We start from the raw sequence: 27412 nt of genomic DNA, 5'->3' as shown, positions 1-27412 counted from the left end.
GGCGTTAATTTTTCCGGGGCGCTAAAAGTAGTAAGTAAGTAACAGGGCAGGTAGCATTAAACCCTGTCCCATGGTATTTGTTGTGCCAGTGATAAATATGTTAGATGTATTTTATTAGACGAACCTGCTTTCAAATAATCATTCTTAATTCAGAAGCTTTTTGTTACATTTTTATGTTGTAATATTGATTTCCTTAACACAAAATAACCACTGATGTTATAAAGTCTGCTATCTTTCTCAGCAATTGCCTTTGGCCCGTTCAATATTGAATTTAGAATAAGTAATTTCAACCATGTTTCTTGTGGGTGTGAATTGTGGTAAAAACTGGCGATGAGAAAGACCATTGTGAGAAACGGGGAAATTCATACAGCAAGAGGTGCTTTTTTTGGTTGAGGTAAGGCCCATTGTTGAGGCACAGAAAGGAGCACTTTGCTTATCTTACCTTAGAATGTAGCTCCCGATATTTGGTACACAAGTGAAAAAATGTTCCAATTTCCAAGACAGTCATCCATTAGCATCGGGAGAAAAAAACTATTCAAAAAAAGTACAAACATTTAACATCATGTCACTAAACAGTGGAATGATAATTTGATGACAGTCCTTAGGCACGTCAGATTAATTGTCCTTTGCCCTATATCCTATCTTTTACAGTATAATGATTATTTCTAAAATGTGCATATATATTTCTTACAGAACGGTGTAATAAAAGGACCTAAGGGAGATCCAGTAAGTGTGAAGTTTCTTAAAATGTTTTAATGTTAATATGGAGAAAGGTAAAAAGCTGGGATCTGTTTTATAGCAACTTTCTGCATTAAGACAGCATGGGAGAGCGATGCAGATTAACTTTTGATCATATACTACAATGCAAAATGAACTTTCAGAGCTGATCACATATACAGCTATAGTGTTGTAGATTATCTACATATTTGCTATCCATTATTGTTAGCCCAACTATCTATGTCGTTCTGAATTATCAACAAATATTGTCAGCACAACTATAAATTGGGGGAAGGCCGATTTTAATATGATAAGGCAGGATCTGGCCAAAGTGGACTGGGAGCAGCTACTTATAGGAAAATCCACATCAAGACAGTGGGAGACTTTCAGAAGGGAAATAGAGAGAGTACAACGCCAACATGTTCCTGTAAAGGTCAAGGGTGGGACCAACAAGCAAAGGGAACCTTGGATGACAAGGGATATACAAAAATGCATTAGAAATAAAAGGGGGGCTTTTGGCAGTTACAAAAGACTAAAGACGGAAGAAGCCCTAGAGGAGTATAAAAAGTGCAGGGGCATACTTAAAAAAGAAATTAGGAGGGCGAGGAGGGGCCATGAAATAACACTGGCGAGCAAAATAAAGGAAAATCCTAAGATGTTTTATAAGTATATTAAGGGCAAGAGGATAACCAGGGAAAGGGTAGGGCCCATTAGGGACCAAAGTGGCAATCTGTGTGTAGAGCCAGATGATGTAGGCGGGGTTTTAAATGAATTTTTTGCATCTGTGTTCACTATGGAGAGAGACGATGCAGACATAGAAATCGGGCAAGGGGACTGTGACATACTTGAACATATTAGCATCGAGAGGGAGGAGGTGCTAGCAGTTTTAGCAGGCCAAAAAGTGGATAAATCCCCAGGCCCGGACGAGATGTATCCCAGGCTGCTGTGGGAGGCAAAGGAGGAGATTGCAGGGGCTCTGACACAAATTTTCAGAACCTCTCTGGCCACAGGGGATGTACCAGAGGACTGGAGAACAGCTAATGTAGTACCATTATACAAGAAGGGTAGCAGGGATAAACCAGCGAATTACAGGCCAGTGAGCCTAACATCTGTGGTAGGGAAATTATTGGAAAAAATTCTGAGGGACAAAATTAGTCTCCACTTGGAGAGGCAAGGATTAATCGGGGATAGTCAGCATGGCTTTGTCAAGGGTAAATCATGTCTGACAAATCTGATTGAATTTTTCGAGGGGGTGACTAGGGGGGTGGATGCGGAAAATGCTGTGGATGTGGTTTACATGGACTTCAGTAAAGCTTTTGACAAAGTCCCGCATAGGAGACTGGTCAAGAAGGTAAGAGCCCATGGGATCCAGGGTGCCTTGGCGCGTTGGATCCTAAACTGGCTGAGTGGCAGGAGGCAGAGGGTGATGGTCGAAGGATGCTTTTGTGACTGGAAGCCTGTGTCCTGTGGGGTACCTCAGGGATCGGTGCTGGGTCCCTTGTTGTTTGTGATCTACATAAATGATTTGGATGAGAATGTAAAAGGTATGATCAGTAAGTTCGCAGATGACACGAAAATTGGTGGGGTGGTAAATTGCGAGGAGGACAGCCTCAGGCTACAGGACGATATAAACGGGTTGGTCAGATGGGCGGAAAAGTGGCAAATGGAATTTAACCCTGAAAAGTGCGAGGTGATGCATTTTGGACGGACAAATAAGGCAAGGGAATACACAATGAGTGGTAGGACCCTAGGAAGTACAGAGGGTCAGAGGGACCTTGGTGTACATGTACATAGATCTCTGAAGGCAGTGGAACAGGTAGATAAGGTGGTTAAAAAGGCATATGGGATACTTGCCCTCATTAGCCGAGGCATGGAATATAAGAGCAGGGAAGTTATGATGGAGCTGTACAAAACGCTGGTGAGGCCACAGCTGGAGTACTGTGTGCAGTTCTGGTCGCCTCACTATAGGAAGGATGTGATTGCTTTGGAGAGGGTGCAGAGAAGATTCACCAGGATGTTACCTGGGATGGAGCGCCTCAGCTATGAAGAAAGACTAAACAGGCTGGGGTTGTTTTCCTTGGGGCAGAGAAGGCTGAGGGGGGACCTGATTGAGGTGTACAAAATGATGAGGGGCATAGATAGGGTAGATAAAGAGGAACTTTTCCCCTTAGTAGGGGGGTTAATAACAAGGGGGCATAGATTCAGGGTAAGGGGCAGGAGATTTAGAGGGGATTTGAGGAGGAACTTTTTCACCCAGAGGGTGGTTGGAATCTGGACCTCACTGCCTGAAAGGGTGGTAGAGGCACGAACCCTCACAACATTCAAGAAGCATTTGGATGAGCACTTGAAATGCCATTGCATACAAGGCTATGGACCAAATGCTGGAAAATGGGATTAGACTGGACAGGGATTGATGGGCAGCGCAGACACGATGGGCCGAAGGGCCTCTTTCTGTGCTGTAAAACTCTATGGCCTAGAAATTCACTAGCCTTAGCGCCGCTTTTGAGGCGCTAGAGGGACTAGCGCCAGAGTTATGGCCAGTTGAAAAATTCCCTGGGGCCCTAAAGCGGCGTTGCACCGGTAGCGCTGCGCCGGCACCGATGACGTCATCGGTGTGCGCAGCGTCCCGGTTGCCATGCCGACGGGCCCCAGCGCCGAAATTCAGTTGCGGCCGCCTCGCCCGTGGCAGCCGCAACTAAGACTCTGGCAACCGAGTCTTACACAAGTTAGCGCCGGCGCATTAAGGTCGCGCGGCGGCCGGCCGCTTTCCCGCCGGCCGCCTGCCCGCACCTCCCTCCCCGGACTCCTCCACCCCACCCCCGCGGACCAGATGCGTCTGGCCTGCAAGCCCGGCACTTGTCCGAGGTGCCGGGCTCATTTTTGAAAAAAACAAACGGCCAGCGATCGGGTGAAGGCAGCGCCTCCTTAACGGGAGGAGGAGGCCTGCACTTCCCCAGCCTGCCGCACCGCATCGGGCGCCGCAGCGCCGGATGAGCGCCGCAATTCGGCACTCAGCGCCCATTGGGAGGCACTCACGCCCGCCAGTAGCGCCGGCAGCCGTCTGGGCGCGGCGCTACTGAATTTTTGGCGCGCGCAAGGGAATTAGCGCCGGCGCTAAATTTCCAGCACTAAAGCCCTGGCGCGGCGTCAACTCAATTTCTAGGCCAATGACTATGACGCTATGACTCTATAAAATGTCAGCAACTTCTTTTAAAAAATTATATTTTTTATTTATTTCAGTTATTTTTTATTAAAGCAGAGGTAACTTGTGAAGTGGATTTGTGAATACTTTAAACTTGGGGCCAGTGAGATAGTTCTACTCTGCAATAGAAACATAGACATAGAAGATAGGAGCATGAGTAGGCCATTTGGCCCCTCGAACCTGCTCTGCCATCCAATGCGATCATGGCTGATCATACAAATTCAGTACCCTGACCCTGCTTTCTCCCCATATCCCTTGATCCCTTTAGCCTTAAGAAATATATCTAACTACTTCTTGAATATATTTAATGAATTGGCCTCAACTGCCTTCTGTGGTAGAGAATTCCACAGGTTCACACTCTCTGGGTGAAGAAATACCTCCTCATCTCAGTCCTAAATGGCTTACCCCTTATCCTTAGACTGTGACCCCTGGTTCTGGACTCTCCCACCATCAGGAACATCCTTCCTGCATCTAGTCTGTCTAGTCCTGTTAGAATTTTATAAGTTTCAATGAGCTCCTCTCTCATTCTTCTAAACTCTAGCGAATATAAGCCTAATCGACCCAATCTCTCCTCATATGTCATTCCTGCCATCCCAGGCATCAGTCTGGTGAATCTTCGCTGCACTCCCTCCATGGCAAGAACATCCTTCCTCAGATAAGGCGACCAAAGCTGCACACAATAATCAAGGTGTGGTCTCACCAACGCCCTGTACAACTGCAGCAAGACATCCTTGCTCCTGTACTCGAATCCTCTCGCTATGAAGGCCAACATACCATTAGCCTTCTTAACCGCCGGCTGCAACTGCATGCTTGCCTTCAGCGACTGGTGCACAAGGACACCCAGGTCTCGTTGCACTTCCCCTTTTCCCAATCTATTGCCTTTCAGATAATAATCTGCCTTCCTGTTTTTGCCACCAAAGTGGATAACCTCGCATGCATCTGCCCAATCACCCAACCTGTCCAAATCATACTGGAGTTTCGCTGCATCATCCTCACAGCACACATGGCCACCCAGCTTTGTGTCATCTGCAAACTTGGAGATATTACATCTAATTCCCTCATCTAGATCATTAATATATATTGTGAATAGCTGGGGTCCTAGCACCGATCCCTGCAGTACCCCACTAGTCACTGCCTGCCATTAGTAAAATGACCCGTTTATTCCAAATCTTTCCTTCCTGCCTGCCAACCAGTTCTCTATCCAAGTCAGTACCTTACCCCCAATCCCATGTGCTTTAACTTTGCATGCTAATCTCTTATGCGGGACCTAATCGAAAGCCTTCTGAAAGTCAAAATACGCCACATCCACTGGTTCTCCCTTATCTATTCTACCAGTCACATCCTCAAAAAATTCCAGTAGATTAGTCAAGCATGATTTACCTTTTGTAAATCCATGTTGACTTTGTCCGATCCTGTCGCTGTTTTCCAAGTGCTCTGCTATTACATCTTTTATAATGGACTCTAGCATTTTCCCCACTACCGATGTCAGGTGTAGCGGTCTATATTTCTCCGTTTTCACTCTACCACCTTTTTAAAATAGTGGGGTTAGATTAGCTACCCTCCAATCCATGGGAACTGTTCCAGAGTCTATAGAATTTTGGAAGATGACCAGCAATGCATCTACTATTTCTAGGGCCACGTCCTTAAATACCCTAGGATGTAGATTATCCGGCCCTGGGGATTTATCGGCCTTTAATCCCGTCAATTTCCCTAACACCATTTCCCTACAAATACTGATTTCATTCAGTTCTTCCCTCTCATTAGACCCTATGTTCCCCAACATCTCTGGGAAGTTATTTGTGTCCTCCTTTGTGAAGACAGAACCAAAGTATGTATTTAATTGGGCTGCCATTTCTTTGTTCCCCATTATAAATTCCCTTGATTCTGACTGCAAGGGACCTACACTTGACTTCACCAATCTTTTTCTCTTCACATATCTATAGAAGTTTTTACAATCAGTATTTATGTTCCCTGCCAGCTTACTCTCATATTCTATTTTCCCCCCTCTTAATTAATCCCTTTTTCCTCCTTTGGTGAATCCTAAACTGCTCCCAGTCCTCAGGTTTGCTGCTTTTTCTGACCAATTTATATGTCCTCTCCTTGGATGTTATGCTACCCCTAATTTCCCTTTTAAGCCATGGTTGAGTCAACTTTTTTGTTTTATTTTTATGCCAAACAGGGATGAACAAATTCTGTAGGTCATCCATGCGATCTTTAAATGTTTGCTATTGCCTAGCCACCGTCAACCCTTTAAGTAACATTCCCCAATCCATCCTAGCCAACTTATGCCTCATACCATCATAGTTTCCTTTATTTAAATTCAGGACCCTAGTCTCTTCGTCAACTACTTCACTCTCCATCTTAATGAAGAATTCTATCATATTATGATCGCTCCTCCCCAAGGGGCCTCGCAGAATAAGATTGCTAATTTATCCTTTCTCATTACATAATACCCAGTCTAGGATGGCCTGTTCTCTAGTTGGTTCCTCAACATGTTGGTCCAGGAAACCATCCCGTATACACTCTAGGAATTCCTCCTCTGTGGAATTGTTACTAATTTGGTTATTCCAATCTATATGTAGATTAAAGTCACCCATGATAACTGCTGTGCCCTTATTGCACGCACCTCTAATGTCCCGTTTAATGCCATCCCGAACCTCAGCATTACTGCTTGGGGGTCTGTAAACAAATCCCACTAATGTTTTCTGCCCCTTGGTATTTCTCAGCTCTACCCATACATATTCCACATCATCAGAGCTAATATCCTTCCTTACTATTGTGCTAATCTCCTCTTGAACCAGCAATGCTACCCCACCTCCTTTTCCTTTTTGCCTGTCCTTCCTCAATATTGAATACCCCTGGATGTTGAATTACCAGCCATGGTCACCCTGGAGCCATGTCTCTGTAATCCCAATTATATCATATCCGATTACATCTATTTGCACAGCTTATTCATCCACCTTATTACGAATGCTCCTCGCATTAAGTCACAAAGCCTTCAGGCTTGTTTTTTTAACACTCGTAGTCCTTTTAGAATTTATTTACTGTCGCCCTGTTTAATTTACACCCTTGATTTCTCTACCTTCCACTTTTGCTTTTCTCCTTCCTGTCTTTTGCTTCTATCCTTGCTTCCCTTTCCTCTGTCTCCCTGCACAGGTTCCCAACCCCCTGCCATTTTAGTTTAAACCCTCCCCAACAGCACTAGCAAGCACTCCCCCTAGGACATCGGTCCCTGTCCTGCCCAGGTGCAAACCGTCCAGTTTGTACTGGTCCCACCTCCCCCAGAACCGGTTCCAGTGCCCCAGGAATTTGAATCCCTCCCCCTTGCACCATTCCTCTAGCCATGTATTCATCTGAAATATCCTTCTATTTCTACTCTGACTAGCACACAGCACTGGTAGCAATCCTGAAATTACTACCTTTGAGGTCCTATTTTTTTAAATTTACCTCCTAACTCCCTATATTCAACTTTTAGGACCTTATCCTGTTTTTTACCTATATTGTTGGTACCTATATACACGACAACTGGCTGGTCACCCTCCCCCTCCAGAATGCCCTGCAGCTGCTCCGAGACATCCTTGACCCTTGTACCAGGGAGGCAACATACCAACTTGGAGTCCCGTTTGCGGCCGCAGAAATGCCTATCTATTCCCCTTACAATAGAATCCCCTATCACTATAGCTCTCCCATTCTTTTTCCTCCTGTCCTGTGTAGCAGAACCACCCATGGTGCCAGGAAGTTGCCTGCTGCTGCCTTCCCTCAGTAAGCCATCTCCCCCAACAATATCCAAAGCGGTATATCTGTTTGAGAGAATGGGATGGCCATAGGGGACCCCTGCACTACCTGCCTGTGCCTACTACTCTGCCTAGTGGTCACCCATTCCCTTCCTGTCTGTGCAGTCTTTACCTGTGGTGTGACCAACTCCCTAAACGTGCTATCCATGATGTCCTCAGCATCACAAATGCTCCAATATGTATCTATTTGCAGCTCCAGTGCCGCAATACGGTCTGCCAGGAGCTGCAGCTAGATACACTTCCCGCACACATGGTCATCAGGGACACAGAAAGTGTCCCTGATTTCCCACATAGTGCAGGAGGAGCATGCCACGGGCTGAACTGTGCTGCCATGACTTACCCTTTAATTAATTCAAATTAAATTTAATCAAATCAATACCACTAATTACACTGCAATTAAATGATATACTCAAGGGCTCTTGTTTACTAGCACTCCCCGCTACACTACAGAGATTATTAAGCAAAACTTATTTATTTAAACCTAGAAACTATAAACCATAAAAATTAAGACCTTCTAAACTTTATAAACTATTAACCTTAACTGTCAAACTGTAGAGTAGTATAAATATTCACCTGGCTGTACTCACCAATCAGCTGCTTCCTCTTGCCTGCGTCACTTTTTGAATTATGACTTGGCTCTGGAATGCCGCCGCCGGTCTGTGAGATTGGCAAGCCTCTGGAAAAAGAAAACAGTTAAAATAAATGTTTGCATAAAAGTAAGACACTGAAAATAAGCCAGTAGTCCACAATATGGTAGAAAATCAAGTTTTCTTCTTCCATAATGATCACTCTTTGTACTGTGATAATTATTATACATTTGTAGCATGACAATTTGCCAAGGACAGTTATAAACAGAGATGTTCCAATGCTACATGGACTGGACTCATGGAGCAGAGGGACTGTTGCCTTTGGAAGGTTTCGGCCTAGGTTTAAATAAATAAGTTTTGCTTAATAATCTTTGGGTATTAGGAAGTGTTTAAGAAGACCATTCCCTCCTGAGATTAAATGAATATGGTAGGGTCATTGATAAAAGTATCTTGTACATGGTTTGTGGGTGTGGGCTTTATGAGCCCAAGGGCCTTTTCTGACATCCTTGTTTTTTTTTAATACTCTTAAGTATTTAATAGCACCTGTACAATTAACTTTGTATGTGTCCCAATCACTATAGAAATCAATATGTACACTCCAAACTGCTAAATAGGAATAATTCTTCTGAAACTGTTATTGAGGACAACAATTTATCTTCTGCCAATATATATTTTGTCCTTGTACAAGACCATGGTCAGGCTGCACTTGGAATATTGTGTCCAGTTTCAGTCTCCTCACATGCTGGGTGATATTGAGGCTTTGGAGAGGTGCAGAGGAGGGCCACTAGATTAATTCCCAGTCTAAAGCATCTTAGTTATCAAGACAGGCTAAAAGAGCTGGGACTCTATACTTTAGAGAAGCATAGACTTAGAGTTGATCTGATTGAGGTTTATAAGATAATGAAGGGAATAGATTGTGTTCCAGTTGACAGGTTGTTTCAATTAAATAGTTTAGGGAGGACCTGGGGTCACAAATTTAAGTTGTGTAAGGCTAAATCTAGGTTAGATGCCAGGAGGTGGTTCTTTTCCCAGAGAATATTGACCTCTGGAATAGGCCACCATCTCGTGCGGTGAATGCTGATTCACTGAATTCCTTCAAGCGAGAGCTGGACCTGTTTCTGGCTGGGGTGCGATCACTTCTTACAAAAGGTAGGTACTGCAGGGAATTCAGGGCCAGAGTCATCTCCTGGACTAGTTTCGATCACCTAGATGGGCCAGAGGAATTTCCCAGATATTTTTTCCCCAAATTGGCCTTTTAAAAAAAAATCTGGGTTTTTGTCTCTCCCAGGAGATCACATGGTTTCGGGTGGGGTGGAGTGTATATATTGTGATACATGAGGTATCACAATTGTGTGGGACAGGCTCGATGGACCAAAGGGTCTTTACCTGTCCATCATTGTTCGTATGTTCGTGTGTTCATAATACTTCTAATGAGCTAGCCATTGTCTATTGGCTACACATTCTGATTAAGTCTTATCTGTTAGGGTTCACCTGGTTCTCCTGGAAATGATGGCTTGCCTGGTCCTCCTGGCCCTCCTGGTCCTCCTGGTGAGAGCCCTGTTGTGGTAAGTTAAATGTATGGTCAACAGACTAAGTATTCTTGTAGCATTTTTAAGCATGATCTTATTGTTGGTATGGATCTGAATATTCATGTTAGCACAAAGTATATTACTTGTGTTTCAATTAATCTAGCACCACTGGTGACAAGATAAATGATTTGATGGTGACTTTAATCATTTATCACTGTGAAGGTAGAATAAGATAATGCAGGCAGATTGGTTACACAGCTGAACTTTCTTCTGATTTGGAAACTTTTAAATCTAAGTGAAAATAAGGTAAAGCACAGACTTCCAATAACTCCAAACCACAGTCCTTTTTTAAATATAGATCTATGATCCTTCCCTCATAATTGGAGTACTTTCCTCTTTGAGATAACACTTCAGTTGTATGCTAAAGTGGCATTTAGAGATTGGAACAAATAAGTTCTTCCTATTGAAGTCTTGGAATTTTCACTCATTGCACTCAGTAGTGGATGTACCTCTGGCCTAAACGCTACCAGATTACTGCCAGTTGACTATCTGGATACCATCAAAATTACAAGATGTATCAGGCAGAGGATAGCAGGGGGTAGATTTTGAGGTTTCCCACCCAGCAGCGATGGGGTGGTAGCACCCGGAAGATGGTGGAGAATGACTTACCGGTCCATTCCCACCATTGCTGTGACCACTGCAATCTAACACCAGGCCTAATGTTTGGCGGCTGGAGCATCCACCTGAATCATGCGTTGACCCATTTAAAATGCAACTCAGGCTCCTGTGACATACATAAGACCCTATTTGCCATTTTAGGAGAGTACTGGGCAAATGCTAACTCGGCCCGGCCATCATAATGGATTGGGCCTCCCGCCAGGAATATTGTGTGGCCAACTGGCCGGCCGCCCGAAGTCTGCTCAGGGTGAAAATCTACCACCTGGTCTCTCGCTGGTTGTTAACACAGTACTGCCCACCAAGAGGAATATGCAAGCTATGAAATGCTTTATTAATTACTTTCACAATCTAGCAAAAAGATATCATGCAGCCATGATGATTTTTAGGATAAATCCACATAAGTGCCTTATAATCAGAGTGAATACTATCCATAAGTTTTATTGCATACTGTGTAAATTAGAGCTGTGCATTCTGATTTTAATTAATTGAAGCAATTTTGAGATGTCCTTTATTGTACTTTATGCAAATGCTCTGTGAGTACTTTTAACTATTTCTTTCCCAAAGAGGCCAAAAAAACTCACAAAATATGTCTAATACACAAGGAGTTGAAAATACTATTGTAACCACCAACAGCTTGATATTTTAATGGTATTCTATTCACATCAGATTAAAGTAGTGGACTTTCCACAATTGGAGGTTGAATGGACCATTTTAGTTCATTAAAAACTTACAAGGAGTACAAACGGAACAGAACAAATCAACTTCCCGACCAAAAAAAATCACATTTCTGTTAATATTTTTAAAATAATCTTTGTTGTGTAAAATTGAAAACAAATGTCATTTCAATTCTTAATAGGGTAGGAACTTCTATTTTTAACACTTTCGTATTACCAAGCACTGTAAAATACTATTAAAAACTAGCTTACTTGAGATGTTCAATTACTTTTAAGCTGTGTGTGACTTTGTCTTCACTTAAATTATCAAATATTTCTTTTGTGTTAAAATAAGGCCAACGTCTTTCACTTCAAAAAGCCCTGCAACAAAGTGTCTTATTTAAGTGTGAAGAATGGATTTTTATGTGTTTACATATTGTGGGTTGCAGAAGCATAAAATATTCACAAGTGATTTTTTTCCCCCATCTAGAATTATTCCTCTCAGCTGGCGGGTCAGATTGACTCTACAATGTCAGACGATGGAAAAGCTTCCGGTATACCTTATGATACAAAAGGCATTGTTACTCCTGGTATTGCCAATTGCCTTCCTGGCCCCCCTGTAAGATTTGTTTTCATTCCTCCCACTACACAAATATACATAAAACATCAAATGCACAAATTACCGTAATGTGCTAATAATTTCATTGGATTAATTTTAGGGCTATCGAGGAGCCAGAGGTCCCCCTGGGCCTTCTGGACCACCTGTAAGTATTCACTCTTCATTCTTTGTTCTTTTTTTCTTTGCAATTTTCACCAAGTGGAAGATGACACTGCTTCCTGTAAAGAGTTTTCAAAATGTATACAATATTGCTAAAAGATTATGGTTTTAATCATAGTTTAAAACCATGCATAAATTAGGCATACTATGTAAATGAGATTAAAGCAATGAACTGTCGATAATTGGAGGTTAAATGGGCCATTTTAATTCATAACAAATGTACAAAGACCACAAACTGAAAAAAACACAACAGCTCTGCCCCCAAGATAATATCAATTCCAGGGCTTTTTAAGTAATTTTATTATATAAAAACTGAAAACCAATATACCACTTAGGTTTGTAATGTTTTTCTTGTTTGGTACTATGCATGTGTTCTGGTAGGGTGATCAACATTTTTATTTTTATGCACCAAAAGGGCTCTCATGGTTATCCTGGCCCAGCTGGTGAAACTGGACAAGCTGGCTCCAAGGTGAGTAGCAAGATCTTCAAAGATTCTCAATCCTTAACAGTGAAAATTAAACTAGTAAATAAATGACATGATACTGTGGTGTGAATTAATAGTAGAAGCTCGGTGTCATTAAGACTCGACCTAAGCCACGATTCTCAATATTGCTGGTCAAGAGTATATGATACATAAAGTGATTACTGGTCACTATATTCATTGAGTGCACACATCCTAAGTGCATTCAGTTTAATTGTTGTTCGGAGTAAGAATTTTGGAGATTGAACTGCACTTGTCAGTCTCAGACTCAGGTCAGCTTTTTCCGATCCTATGACAAAATGTGACATCTGAAGTGTGACATCTGCACACACTAGACACGGCATTTTTTATATATTCTATAGATAGATTATTATCAGGTTAGTAGGGAAAATCTTATTTTCAATCTGTTTTGTACGGTCTATGGCAGATAGCAAAGCTGATACTATGGGGGGAATTTTCTTTTCTGACTCCCATGTTATCTGATATTGTTAACGGTTCTCTCTCCTCAGGTACTCTCCCTCTCTCTTTTAAATCTGCCGTCATCACCCCTCTCCTCAAAAAAACAACCCTCGACCCCTCCGTCCTTGCAAATTACCGCCCCATCTCCTACCTCCATTTCCTCTCCAAGGTCCTTGAACGTGTTGTCGCATCTCAAATCCTTGCCCATCTTTCCCGGAGCTCCATGTTTGAATCCCTCCAATCAGGTTTATGCCCCTGCCACAGTACCGAAACAGCTCTTATCAAAGTCACAAATTACATCCTTTGTGACTGTGACAAAGGTAAACTATCCCTCCTCATCCTTTTTGACCTGTCTGCAGCCTTTGGCAGGGTTGACCACTCCATACTCCTCCAATGCCTCTCCACCGTTGTCCAGCTGGGTGGGACTGGACTCGCCTGGTTCCATTCTCATCTATCTAATCGTAGGCAGAGAATCACCTGCAATGGCTTTTCTTTCCACTCCTGCATCGTTACATCTGGTGTCCTCTAAAGATCTATCCTCGGCCCCCTCCTATTTCTCATCTACATGCTGCCCCTTGGTGACATCATCAAACGACTGTACGCTGACGACACCCAGCTCTACCTCACCACCTCTTCTCTCGACCCCTCCACTGTCTCTAAATTGTCAGACTGCTTCTCGGACATCGAGTACTGGATGAGCAGAAATTTCCTCCAATTAAATGTTGGGAAGACTGAAGCCGTTGACTTCGGTCCCCACCACAAACTTCATTCCCTAGTCACCGAAGCCATCCCTCTCCCCAGCATCTGTCTGAGGCTGAACCAGACTGTTCGCAGCCTTGGTGTTATATTTGACCCTGAAATGAGCTTCCAACCACATATCTGCGCCATAACTTAGATCGCCTATTTCCACCTCCATAACATTGCCCATCTCCGCCATGCCTCAGCTCTGCTGCTGCTGAAGCCCACCCCATGCCTTTGTTACTTCTAGACTTGACTATTCCAACACACCTCTAAGCTGGCCTTCCACATTCTACCCTACGTAAACTTGAGGTCATCCAAAACTCGGCTGCCCGTGTCCTAACTTGCACCAAGTCCCATTCACCCATCACCCCCTGTGCTCGCTGACCGATATTGGCTCCCGGTTAAGCAACGCCTCAATTTTAAAATTCTCATCCTTATTTTGAAATCCCTCCATGGTTTCGCCCCTCCCTATCTCTGTAATGTCCTCCAATCCCACAACCCCCCCCACCACTCCCACCCCCCTGAGATATCTGCGCTCCTCTAATTCTGCCCTCTTGAGCATCCCTGATTATAATCCCTCAACCATTGGTGGCCGTGTCTTCTGTTGCCTAGGCCCTAAGCTCTGGAATTCCTTGCCTAAACCTCTCCGCCTCGCTACCTCTCTTTCCTCCTCTAAGACGTTCCTTAAAACCTACCTCTTTGACCAAGCCTTTGGTCACCTGCCCTAATTTCTCCTTATGCGGCTCGGTGTCAAATTCTGTTTTCTGAAACTCCTGTGCAGCACCTTGGGACATTTTACTACATTAAAGGCACTATATAAACACAAGTTGTTGTTGTTATTGCTTAACCCCCCCAAAACAGGTGGGTTGAGGTTAAAGAGTTAAAAATCTGAATCCAGACCCCAACCCGCCTCCAACCCACCCACTTCCGGTTTCAATGGAGGTGGGATGAGGGGCGGGCAGCTAACCCACTCGCAGGAGGTGGATTGTCACTTTAAATATTATAATAAGGCTGCGTGCCTCATGGTGATCCACCATTTTAAATTTAGCTGTGGGCAGCCAGGTTTCCCTGGCTTCGGGGAACCCGCCATCTAAAGGAAGGCAAGGACTGCTGGAGCCAGGTAATGCATTTCCACTTACTTCCAGCATTCCTGCCTCGCCAACCCCCCGCGATCGGACCAGCTCCCCCGACCCTTCTGATCTCCCTCGCGACCTCCCCATAGGGCCTCCAACCTCCCCCCTCCCCCGCAACGAGGCTCCCGATCTCTGATTCCCTCTCTTGCATTCTGAACACCCCGGCCTGCAACCCCCTCCGGCCTCCGATTCCCATCCCCCGATAACCCCTCCGGCCTTCCAATCCATGGCCCTGACCCCCTCCTCTGGCCTCCAATTTCCCCTCTGGCCTCCGATCTGCAGCTCCTGACTCCCCCTCCAAAATCTGGCCCCTGACCTCGCTGAAGATCTGCAGCCCCCTCCCCCCTCCGAAGATCCATGGCCTTCTGATCCCCTCAACCCCCTCCCCCCCCACCCGATCCCTACCTCCATCCTTTCTGAGGCCTGGTACCACCTGCCTACCCGCCCGACAGCCACCCAGCCTTTCATCTGGTTGGCTGCGGGCGGGAAACAGAGATTCAAAATGTTAATCAGAACTGCCATTAAATTTGGCAGGGCCTGAGGGAAACCCTAGTATGATAGCAAAATACTGCAGATGCTGGAAATCCGAAATAACAACAGAAAATGCTGGAAAAGCTCAGCAGGCCAGGCAACATCCATGGAGAGAAAATAGAGTCAACGTTTCAGGTGAAAACCTGTCCTAACAAAGGATTTTCACCCAAAACGTTGACTCTATTTTCTCTCCACGGATGTTGCCTGGCCTGCTGAGTTTTTTCCAGCATTTTCTGTTGTTTTTCCTTAGGGAAACCCGTTCTCCCGGGTTTCCCGACTGCATTGCTGTCCCCCCACGCCCTACCCACCTCAAATTAAAATTTCTGCCTGTTAGACAGATTGCTCCATACGAACATATAAAAAGTAGGCCATTATCCATTAGTTAATGTAGCCTCCTGCACCCCCTACCCCATCACTATTAATGTGAACTCTGAATTAAAAAAAGGAAACCTGATGTTAGAAAATTTCTCCTCAACTCCTTAACAACAACAAATTGCAATTATGTAGCATCTTTAACATAGTAAAGCATTCCAAGATATTTCACAGGGGTATAATCAGACAGAAATATCGACCCTGAACAATTGATCAAGACAATCAAGCAAGCTACAGGAGACCAAGGTTACTTACAACACATCATTAGATGTTCTTAACCTTCCATCAGTTCCCGCGATTGTCCCAGTGTCCTTCGGAAAGTAGGCTCAGAAAAGACCATATCCATCCGTCAGGCTAGTCCCAAAGGTTACAGACCTCATACTCATTTTACCTCGTGTGTACTTGATGTTTTCCATCCACTTGGTGCTATCATGCTGAAGATCTAACAGTTACTATGCAGTCACTACAGATTTATCAAGTGGAAAATAACAGATACCAGAAAAGAGCACCATCAGTTTGATACTTTGTAATTTATAAAAGTTTAAAATGTGAATCATTATTGTCAGATTTAATGCTTTCCTTTGTGTTTTCCTGAGAATGCTTGTTTAGCAGATTCGAAGAATCTTTAAGCTATATTTTGCTACGTAAAATATTTTCATCTGTACTGTATGTTATAAAACTATTGGAATTATATGCAAATGTTTCTATATATTACTGACAATAATTACTGCAATTAAATTAGTGGTCATTTATTCAAAACCCTTTGAACTTCAAATGAAATGGTCACTGATTAGTTGTGTTAATATTTCCTGTTTCTGTGATTGTTTTTGAAACATAGGATTGCCTATTTGGTATCATGACCATCACTTGTGTGGTACCTGCGGTAGAATTATTAATGTTATTTTCTTTATTATAGGGTCCACCTGGCCCTTCTGGTGCTATGGGTTCACCTGGGCCTGCTGGAAAAGATGTAAGTAGTTTATCTGCTCATATTTTAAAAAATCATTGTTAACACATAGTCTCATGTGCAATGGTAAAGGATTTAGAGACTCCTAAAATAGATTATATATAATACCTATAATTAGGATCCTGTGACTGTTTGACTGTTCCAGAAATGTTACAAAATTCCATTAAAAACATGAACTGTAATATGGAGATCCATTAACGTTGTGTATAAAAGAAATTATCTGGTGATCTCATTTGTGGCCTCAAAGGCTGGTAACATAATTTTTGTCAGTTCATAATGACATGTCAGAATTAATGAGTAGCCAAACTAGGGAGTACTTTCAATAAAGGTCACTGAATAAATCGTTTCATCAATAAGATCCAATTGAATTGACAATGTTGTTCACATTTTCATTTTCTTATAAAAGTGTCATAATGTAATGGAATCAAGTGATGAGGTGATACCATTTTTGGAATGGCAAAGTTGATTAACCAACTGTGACATATACATAATACATTTTCATTTGATTTACATATGACTGCATGGTGACTGTATGGCCAAGGGAAGAAATTGATTAAAATAAAATTAGAGCACCTGATTTATTGGGTTAAGGTGAAAACAATTTTCCTCCAGACTGCCAATTTTTCTTTGTGGAGTATTTGTCGCATGCTGGTTATGGACTACATGCCATACTAAAATAAGTAAAAATCCCACCAGAATCAACAAATGGCAATAATACAGATTTAGCTCTTTACTTCCTACTACACTGTCTGTGTGGAGTTTGCACATTCTCCCCGTGTTTGCGTGGGTTTCCTCCGGGTGCTCCGGTTTCCTCCCACAGTCCAAAGATGTGCGGGTTAGGTTGATTGGCTATGATAAATTGACCCTTAGTGTTAGGGGGGATTAAATACATGGGGATAGGGTGGGATATATGTTGGTGTAGGGGTTACGGGGATCGGGTGGGATATGTGTCGGTGCAGGCTCGATGGGCCGAAATGGCCTCTATCTGCACTGTGGGGTTTCTGTGATTCTGTGATTCTGTGATACACTATAAAATTATGTCTTAAATGAAGTAGGTGGAAGGCAGATAACAGGTGTAGAAATCTGATTTAAAACTGAACTACTTTGAATGAGTGTAGAAGCATCATAACTCAATGCTTCCTGGTAGACTCATGGCAATTTTGCAGGATATTAAATTAGAGTTCAGCGCTATCTCATCATTTTGTCAGTTCCTCCAACTAAAACATTTAGGGCAGACATTAAACTTACTGATTATTTTTGCATTGTTTCAAATCAGGGTAGACCTGGCAGGCCAGGGAGAACTGGCGAGCGTGGAACACAAGGTCCCCCAGTAAGTAAAGATGTGACAACTGTAAATGAGCAAACATTGTCTCCCCTCTGCTTCAAGATGCAAATAAGTCTAGTTCTAATTAAAATACTGAGATAATGTAAGATTTGTTGAGTATAGTTTCACATCTAACAATATTATTTTAAGTCAATTTTGAGGGATATACATTTCAATTAAATCAGTAATCTAAAAATGGAATAATATAAGCATTTATTTGTTCAGGGTATTCAAGGCCATTCGGGTAGGTCTGGTTTCCATGGTATGAAAGGCAGCCGAGTAAGTATCTGTATTGTTCTTTTTCTAAAAAAAGCTACATTCTTATGAGAAGGATAATAAGCCAATAATTATCAGTATTTCAGTTAACTTTATAGTGTTATCAAATTACATTTTAAAGAATGCACTGAATAAGATTCCAACAATATTATCTCTGCTACTATTTGAGACAAACTATTTGTGTCTCTGACAGGGCAATGATGGGCGTGATGGTACTAATGGTGAGACCGGTACTCCTGGCCCAAAGGTGATTCTTATTTCTTTATTACAGACTAGTTTATTTTTGACAATTATAGTTCCAGTAAATTATCCACTATTGATAAGTAATAGTATAGTAATTTTAGGAACATACATCTATAATTTTAGTGCATTTTTTTTCTCAATGTAATACAGGGAGAGCTTGGTAATCCTGGGGACAATGGTCAGCCTGGACCAATGGTAAGCATCCTTCATTTTTTCCAACTTCAAATTTGTGCCAACTGACAGTAGGGAATGTTTGTAATACTATTCCAGAATGGATACTTCATTTGTGTGAGGTGCATCACCTGGAAAACCAGCTGAGGATTGCAAATCCCACCATAACTATTGGCTGGTGGCTTTGACTGACTGGTAGTGCTAGAACTTGGACCCTGGCTATCTAGCTACAAAACAAAGGCTGATGCTGCTCCTGCACATTTCATATGTATTTGATAATACTTAGATCCCAAAAACATGTTAATATTAAGAAAGAGAAGGTGCAGCTTTAATATGAAGCTGCAGAGATCATTACAAAGGATTTCCTTAACTGGTAAGAATGAGGTGGGGGGGGGGGGGTGGGAGGAGTGGTAATTTTCACCTTCACTGCTTGGGTGATAAACTGATGGAGCAGATCATACCTTCCCCCTCATAAAATCAGTCAGATTCTATAATAGGCGGAAAATTCACTTTGCCAGTTCACCAGCTAAGCGATGAAGGTGAAAATTACCCCATTGTAGTAAGCCTTTCAAGGCTAATTGCTGGAAAAACCGCTTTATTTAAACTGTAGCCTAAAAAGGATTAAAGAAAGAAAAAAGACATGTGGTCATGATAATTACTTTCTCAATCTTTTTGTTTCATGCACACGAATCACTGGGCGACTGAGCAACTATTTAAAATGTATCGCAGCAGAGAGCAATATTGTGATACATTCTCATTCTGTGTTTGATCCAGTAAAACAGTTATTTCTGTCTCTATGTTCTAGGGTCCTCGTGGATTATCTGGTGAGAGAGGATCTTCTGGATCTCCAGGCCCTGCAGTGAGTATAGTCATTACCTGATCAACTGAGTAAAGTGTGTCTCTGCAAGAAGAAAGCATTTTGACTGTTTTGTTTTGCAGGGTCCTCGTGGAACTGATGGTCAGCCTGGCAAAGATGGTTCACCAGTAAGTGAACTTTTCTGTTGTGACTTTGTTTTATAGCTTTAATCCCTTGTCTTTCCCCAGTTTAATTTAATTTTAGAAGTACTTTATCATATTTTCATAAGGGCAATAATTAGCTTGTGGCCACTTAATGTCAATATCTTATTCAAAATAATCTCTAAAATGTGTAAATACAGAAGGAATCTTTTAAACAAAAGAAGTTCTGTCGAAGTGCATTCACTAAACTACAATAGATGTGATAAAATCTGTATTTCTCTGTCTCTCCTTCCCCTTCCTCTCTGCTAGCTGTTAGGCTCCACAGTTTGGATGTTTTCAGAATAGTTCCTAAAGAACATAAAATCACCTTGAGATGCTAATGAGGATGGGTTATGTTTAGGGAAAATATAGTAAGAAATGTAGTTCTAAAGCTGGAATTGTTAGATTGGAGCAGAGCAAAGGGAGCTTAACAAAGCATTTTCCCTGCAATACCTGACCTGGGCATTAACATCCCCACATTGATGAACACAATACAACATAACCACAGTATAGGAAATTAATTTATAAAACTTTTGTTCATTGATTTTGAATATCATATAATCTGCATTGTTTCATATCTTTACTATCATGTGCTTGATTATAATAAAATTCACAAGTTTTAAATTTAGGTCAAGCTACAATAGCCAGCTTCTACCCCTGACATAACTTGTTGGGTCTACAAGACACGACTGATACCAATAGATCTATGTTGACAAATTCCATAGAATTACATAGGATATACAGCACAGGAACAGGCCAATTGGCCCAACCAGTCCATGCTCCATTCGAGCCTCCTCCTATTCTTCCTCATCTTACTCAATCAGCATAACCCTCTATTCCCTTCTCCCTCATATGCTTATCTAGCTTTCCCTTAAATGCAACTATACTGTTCGCCTTAACTACTCCTGTCGTAGTGAGTTCCTCATTCTCACCACTCTTTGGGTAAAGACCTTTCTTCTGAATTCCCTATTGAATTTCTTGGTGGCTATCTTGTATTGATGGCCTCTAGTTTTCCTCTTCCCCACAAGTGGAAGCATTTGACCTGAGCGTCAGGGCTGAGTGCGTGTGGGCCGCCATCTGCACTGCGCGTTTAACTCAATTACATCAATTGAAACAGTCATGCGGGTTTCCCGGCCCAATGAAATGGAGCGGGTCTGCTGACATCACCAATGACTCGTTCTCAGCACAGATATTTAAAGCAGCCTTGCACACATCCCAATTGAAGGTTGTTGAAGGAGAGAGTATTTGAGAGAGCTACAAATTGCTGCGTATCACTGATATTTTGTGGGCCATGGAGTCACACAGACAGAGGGCTGTACCAAGATACCAGATGCCTCCCTGGAAGTCTTGGTCCAGGGAGATAGAGCATGCAGGGAGCTCTCTTTCCTGCGGATGGCTGCAAAAGACCATTCAGAGACACCAAGAGGGCATGGCTGGGAATCGCAGAGGAGGTCAGCAGCAGATATGTCATGAGGTGGACGTGGGTCCAGTGCTGCAAAAGATTTTATGACCTCATGAGGTCAGGAAAGGTGAGTGCAATGTCACATTCAACTGCGTCCTGATGTGCCTGTCACTCCAACCCCATTGCTCTGCCTTCCGAAGCCTACTCGTGCACGTCAGTCCCCACACCAACCTACCTTGCAAGGTGCACCCATCCCTCACTCTCATTGCACCTACTCATACCCCCATCTGACTAACCACCACTGACACTCACCCTCATCCTAATGCAATCATAGGAAGGAGGCCATTTGGCAATGTCACGCCACTCCCCCATTGTTACCTTCTCCAGATGTAGCCCATCTATTCCTTACACTCCTTCCGTCACTCTCACTCAAAGTTCTCTTCTTTCCCTCCTTGCAGGAGAAGAGAGCCCAGATCAACAGGGCGAGGCAACAAACCAGAGGTGGCCCTCCAATTTACACCAACTTGACTCCAGCAGAGGAGGAGACATGGCAAATCATTGGAGTTGCAGAGCTGCTGGCGGTGAGAGAAGAAGAGAGGGGGACCTCACAGCAACCTGGTAACAGAATTAAATATCATACAGTCACATGGCATACAACAGTCACTCATGGTGACTGATGTCAGCAGCCAGTGAAATGTCATCATGTGCATAATGGTAACGTCACGCATTCTTACTATTACATTTCTAATTCATCTCTTTACTCTCCCACAGGTCCATCAAGTGTCCCCCCACCACTGTCCAGCCAGAGGAGGAAGACGACTCCTCAGAGGAAGCTCCACTCTCTGAGGGTGCACCATCACCAGACCCATGCGCACCCAGCCCCAGTTCAGATACACACACCTCGGTGGGTCCAGCAAGACATAGAGTAGTGTTGTCACCTGGTGTCTCACAGATCACAAGTGTGCAAGAGCAGATGGTGGAAACAGGGACAGCAGTGGAGAGTCCTCGCTGGAGGGTGCAAGACACTCATAGCTCTGCTCAGCTGCATGCAGAAACTGAACCTTGGGGGCCATCTAGAAAGAGGGTGATTTTGGAGGAGCAGCAACAAATGCGTGAGGCTCTGGCAGCTTTTTCAGCTGTGATGTGTGCGACTGTACAGAGAATGGAGGAGTCCATCTCCAACATGAGCACTTCCATCTCGCAGGCGATGGCAACGATGTGCTGTTCCATGGAAAGGGTGGCCACCTGAATGGAGCAGCAAATGTGCCAATCAAAGGAGTCCATGCTTGCTGTGAACAACAGATTGCAGACTCTCATTGACCTCATCTCGAGGAGGGAAACTAATGTAGACTTGGGTGTTCATCACCCCACTGCTGTACAGCAAGTTGCTCTCTAGCTCGTTGCTAGCAAGGAAGTGTGGGTGGCCCATAAGAGGGATGATGGTGCCAGGGGCCATGGAAACTCTTCTCAAAGCACTCCAACATCTCCTTCATTGTCTCCCCCTCAGTCAAAGCCCCACCTGCTGCCTCGGATCCTGCTGGCCAAGTCTGCCCCCTGCACAGTTGCAGGAGGAGCAGTCTTTAGAGGGGCCCTCACAGGCTCCGAAAGCCAGAGGATGTCCGCCAAAAGTGCCTAAACAGTCACAGCAGGGAATTGAGCAGCCTGCCTCTACCTCTGCTGAAGCCACAGGGGTTGCCCCTCGTGAAAGCATGCAGAAACGAAAAAAGACACAATCCTAGATGCACAAGGGTGTTTGACAAAATGTTAATGTTAAGTTTCACTTACACTTATGATGCACATAAATTTATTTATTTGCATAACTCTCCTACCTTGTCCATTTTTGCCTTCTACCTGGGAAGTGGCTTTTGTCACTTGGAGTGAATGGTGAGACATTACTTAACCTCGAGCAATGGGTGTTTGGGTGACAGGAATGGCTTTGCCATTGTAGGGATGCTTTATGCTGTTGTTGGAGGGAAGGGGGGGTTGGGGTAGTTGGCACCGCATCTAGGAGCCAGATGGGTGCACTGGTGCAAGTTAAGTAGATCGGGCCATTATGAGGCCATCCTGGACCTTCTGGGCAGCAATGTGCGCCGCTGCTGGTGCCATGTCCACCTCAGGTTCCTCCTCCTCCTCATCCTCATGTTCCACCGGTTTCTCCTCTACAGAGGCTGTGCGCTCTATGCCTTGCTCCTCCTGCAGCTCCAATCCTTGCTCACTTAATGAACTTGCACAATGGCCACTGAGCTTCCACCTCCCCTTCACAGGCCAGGTTCCCGAGGTGTGTGAATCTCGTGCGCAACCAGTTAAAGTTCAAACTTGAGGTTAAAAAGGTGGTTAAGGGTCTGTAAATGAGCAGTTAACAACCTCAAAGAGGTCGCCCGCCTCTCCCGAGTGGGTCTGTGATGCGCCTCAAAACGCGTCCGAGTTAAATGCGGAAGTCAGCGGGGTGACAGCAGGTTCCCGAAGCGCTGTCAATTTCTGCGTTTTTTAACCGCCGACCCCCCTCCCAAACCTGTACACTCTCCAATGGGAAAATTCTGCCCATTCTCTGTGTCTACTCTATGAAAACCTGTCATAATTTAAAAGACCTCAATTAGATCACCCCTCAGCCTTCTCTTTTCAAGAGAAAAGAGACCCAGCCTGTTCATCCTTGCCTGGCAGGTATAACCTCGCAGTTCTTGTATCATCCTTGTAAATCTTTCTTGCACCCGTTCCAGTGCCTCTCTATACTTTTTATAATGGCCTTGAATTTCCAATCGGAAGCTTCCTGCGGGCGGATGCCTCCGATCAGAAAAAATTCTACGAACCTACCTGCTGGTCCCAGAGATGCCGAGGCTTCCGTTCCTGGGCCTCTCCTCTTGGAAATGCGCAGAGGCCCACGTGATCCTAGGGGTGCCTGTGGTTCGCAAGTGCCCCTGGGATCACGTGGACCAGTTCAACCTATGGAAGAAGGAAATCCCCCTTCATACTTTTGACAATTCCATATGCACAGAACTGTCAAAAGTATGAATGGGGATTACTACAAAAATGCACCAACACACTGAAATAAATAAATAAAAACCATTACATATATAAAATTAATTAAAATGGCATATAATTAAATATGTTAAACAAAAATGTTATTTTTTGAACATTTAAAAAATATTTTTAACGGAGCTTAATATAAATGTACCTAATTACACAGGGTTTTTAATTTATAAGTGAGTGATCAAATCTTACTTTTCTATTTTTTTTAACTTTATATGTTGATAAAAGCAGGCCTTACACCTGCTTTTACCAGGCGTAAGAATGCCATGGCCTTTCAGCGAGCGGAAGTTGAGCAAATAACGCAACTCTCCATCTGCAGAGGCACTTTTCTTGGGCATGCGTTGGCTCTGTCAAGACAGATCTCAAGTTCCCGGTTTCAGCACATGCGCTTCGCATGCCTAAACCCAGAACTTGCACGGCCCCTATGGGCCCATGGGGGTCGGAAAATATGGGCCATTATGGTGAACAGAACTGTACACAGCACTCCAAATGTAGTCTAAGCAAAGTTCAATACAAGTTTAGCATAACTTCTCTACTTTTCAATTCTATCCCTCTAGAAATAAACCCCAGTGCTTTGTTTGCTTTTATTTTATAGCCTTATTAACCTACGCTGCTACCTTTAGTGATTTGTATATTTGTACTCCGAGATCCCTTTGCTCCTCTACCCTATTTAGATTCTTATTTTCCAAGTAATACGTGACCTCCTTACATTTCTTACCAAAATGTAATAACTCACATTTATCTGTGTTGAAATTTATTTACCAATTATATGCCCATTCTGCAAGTTTATTAATGTCTTCTTGTAATTTGTTGCAGTCCTCCTCAGTATTGACTATCCCCCCTCAATTTTGTGTCATCTGCAAATTTAGAAATTGCATTTTTTGATTCCAAAGTCTAATTCATTAATATAAATTTTGAACAACAGTGGTCCCAGCATTGATCCTTGTGGAACACCACTGCCCACCTTCTGCCACTGTGAATAGCTTTACCCCTGCTCTCTGCTTTCTGTCTAGCAGCCAGCCAGCTATCCTTTCTGCTACCTGTCCCCTGACTCAGCATTCCCTGACCTTATTCATTAGTCTATTATGTGGTACCTTATCGAGGTCCTTTTGGAAATTAATGACATTTCCAATTTTGTAGCGTGTAAATGGAACAATAATTGTACTAAATTGCCAATGGATGACTATTATTGTGTATAGAATCATATCTGGAGTACAATAGGAAGCACGTGGAGCCTTCTGCCACAGTTCAGTCAGAAAGTTGGGGGTTCAAATTGCACCGCAGGACTTCAGTACAGTATTAAGGAAGTGCTGCATTGTGCAAGTTGCCACCTTTATGTCCAGGCAGATGGGGCCCCAGTTTAATGCCTCGACTGAAAGACTCCTGCCTCAGCTCATCAGAATATACAGGAGAAAAATGCTCAATTTCAAATTTTGCCACCAACACGAATTGCAGATGCTACTTTAAGGAGTTAGGCCTGTACATTTACGCTTCCGCGCAGGAAATCCAGTGCCCCTCCTCCCCTACTGACTGTTTTTGCATTCCTAGTACAGGACACCAATCCTGCTGGTAACACACCAGTAATACATAAATGAAGGACAGCAGAAAACCCGGGAAAGCCCCTCACTACACCAGCAGCATGAAAGGGCCATTGTACCCACTGTGGAACCTCAGCCCTCAGATCTTTATTTCTGTTCCAGTTCACACACACATCTGTTTCAGTTTTGAAAATGAAGAAGATAAATTAAATAAAGATGAAGAAAAGGAAATGTTAAAGCAATGTGAGCAAGCAAAGCATAGAGAAATAGCCAGAAGAAAACAGGGTGCTGTGCAATGGAAGTGCTGTACCATGTAAAGTGAGAAACTAAAAATAGAATGAATGGAAACAAATCAGTCCAGAAGACAGTAAGGGAAGAAAAAGAAATTTAACGGAGATAGAAGGAAGAAAAGAGAAACTACAAGAACATGTTAAAATAGTTAACAACAACAGCAACTTATATCTATATTGAGCAGTTAAACAGGGTATATAAACAGAAAATATAAATCAATATACAAGTATTCTAAAGGAAAGGAAAGTGAGAAAGCAGCTTTCATTCTCTAGCTAATTAACAAGATCACAGTCTATAATAGTAGCACATCCTATCCTAAAGAATCCAAAAGCCACAGTGTCTATATTGTGCGCCAGATTCATTTTGAGCTGAGAGGCATAAGCATCTGTGAGCAATTTTGCTGAAGACCTAATGTTGTATTTATTTATTTATTTATTTATTTAATAGGGTTCTGTTGGTCCTGTTGGTACTCCAGGTTCACCAGGTATCCCAGGTTCCAAGGTATGTATAATGGATCCATTTTTTGCTTCCTACAGTTGAACTACAAATAGAAGTTTTCATTTTTAATCCTCTAAGCAGCATTTACCCACTGGTCAATGGGAACTGATGCTTCCAGTTACCAACTATAGTGTGTTATGCAAAAGTACTGTCAACATGAATTACTTACCTCCATCTGTGTCGTATAGTTTCAATTATAGAAGACTTTTGAAAAATTGAATAATATTCTGTAGTAGTTAATTCTAGTTGTGGAACTCAGGTGATTGATATTTCATCTAACTGGAAAGGAAGTGGCTATGTTCTATTGATGAGGTGGGTGGATCTTCGTGGAGCTGCCACTTTCCAATGTGTGAGCCTCTGGTTCCATAATTATATCATTACTTTGCAGATGATCTTATTACTCTAAACTGCTCAGCTAGTGACTGAGTGCTGAATGTTAAACACTGGTCTTTCACATTGAGGTCTTGACTTAAATCCAGACCAGAAACAGGATGGAAGTCTCTTCTGACTTTTGGTTAGTAATTATGGTTAGAAGACAAATGAGATAACAAAACAAAACGAAAGATATCTTCTCAAGTATAGCACTTTCTTTTGAACATGATGGAATGCATTGCTGTGAAATGCTAACATAGTCAGCAGCAATCCCAGAAATATTTATTTTATAATCATAATCAATCATCTTTAAGACCAGTTAATGAAACTTTTAGCTAATGAATAGTAATAAAAATGTAAACTTGCTAGAAAAAAAAGAGTGAACTCACGTACAGCTCTCAAAACATTTGTTTCGATGCTATTTGCACTGTAGTACCACAAAATAATTTTGGATGGGTTAGCTTCTACTGATCTTTCATCACGAAGTAATTGTGTTCCTTTGATCATGTGCTTTACAGGGTGAAGTTGGTTCCCAAGGTCCTCGTGGCTCTGATGGTATTCCAGGAGGAAAGGGTGAACGAGGTCCTCATGGTCTTGCAGGCACTCAAGGCATACCCGTATGTAACCAATTACTAATGAAACTAGTGAGACC

General features: G+C 43.0%; 1 protein-coding gene and 1 long non-coding RNA gene across 2 annotated transcripts in view; one reads left to right on the top strand and one right to left on the bottom strand.

The window, feature by feature from the left end:
- The window catches only part of LOC147120254 (uncharacterized), a 34002-nt gene extending 10097 nt beyond the window's left edge, over window positions 1-23905 (bottom strand). The window contains exons 1-5 of the long non-coding RNA XR_015078147.1: window positions 23846-23905; window positions 11844-11997; window positions 9792-9857; window positions 8301-8389; window positions 443-531 (exon numbers count right to left, since the gene is read on the bottom strand). This is a non-coding gene — a long non-coding RNA (uncharacterized LOC147120254). The remainder of the gene's footprint in view (window positions 1-442; window positions 532-8300; window positions 8390-9791; window positions 9858-11843; window positions 11998-23845) is intronic.
- Window positions 1-27412, top strand: part of LOC147120253 (uncharacterized) — a 107345-nt gene that overhangs the window by 14459 nt on the left and 65474 nt on the right. The window contains exons 3-16 of the mRNA XM_085985898.1: window positions 694-726; window positions 9785-9865; window positions 11651-11779; window positions 11880-11924; window positions 12354-12407; window positions 16572-16625; window positions 17899-17952; window positions 18172-18225; window positions 18416-18469; window positions 18616-18660; window positions 19442-19495; window positions 19576-19620; window positions 26338-26391; window positions 27279-27377. Coding sequence (XP_085842024.1) covers window positions 694-726; window positions 9785-9865; window positions 11651-11779; window positions 11880-11924; window positions 12354-12407; window positions 16572-16625; window positions 17899-17952; window positions 18172-18225; window positions 18416-18469; window positions 18616-18660; window positions 19442-19495; window positions 19576-19620; window positions 26338-26391; window positions 27279-27377 — 855 coding nt within the window. The remainder of the gene's footprint in view (window positions 1-693; window positions 727-9784; window positions 9866-11650; window positions 11780-11879; window positions 11925-12353; window positions 12408-16571; window positions 16626-17898; window positions 17953-18171; window positions 18226-18415; window positions 18470-18615; window positions 18661-19441; window positions 19496-19575; window positions 19621-26337; window positions 26392-27278; window positions 27378-27412) is intronic.

This window comes from Somniosus microcephalus, chromosome 4 (assembly GCF_052327205.1).
Source record: "Somniosus microcephalus isolate GS21.2 chromosome 4, FLI_Smic_1.0, whole genome shotgun sequence".
Classification (NCBI taxonomy): domain Eukaryota; kingdom Metazoa; phylum Chordata; class Chondrichthyes; order Squaliformes; family Somniosidae; genus Somniosus; species Somniosus microcephalus.
Note: the sequence above shows the minus strand (reverse complement) of the source record. Positions and strands in the feature narration are given on the sequence as shown.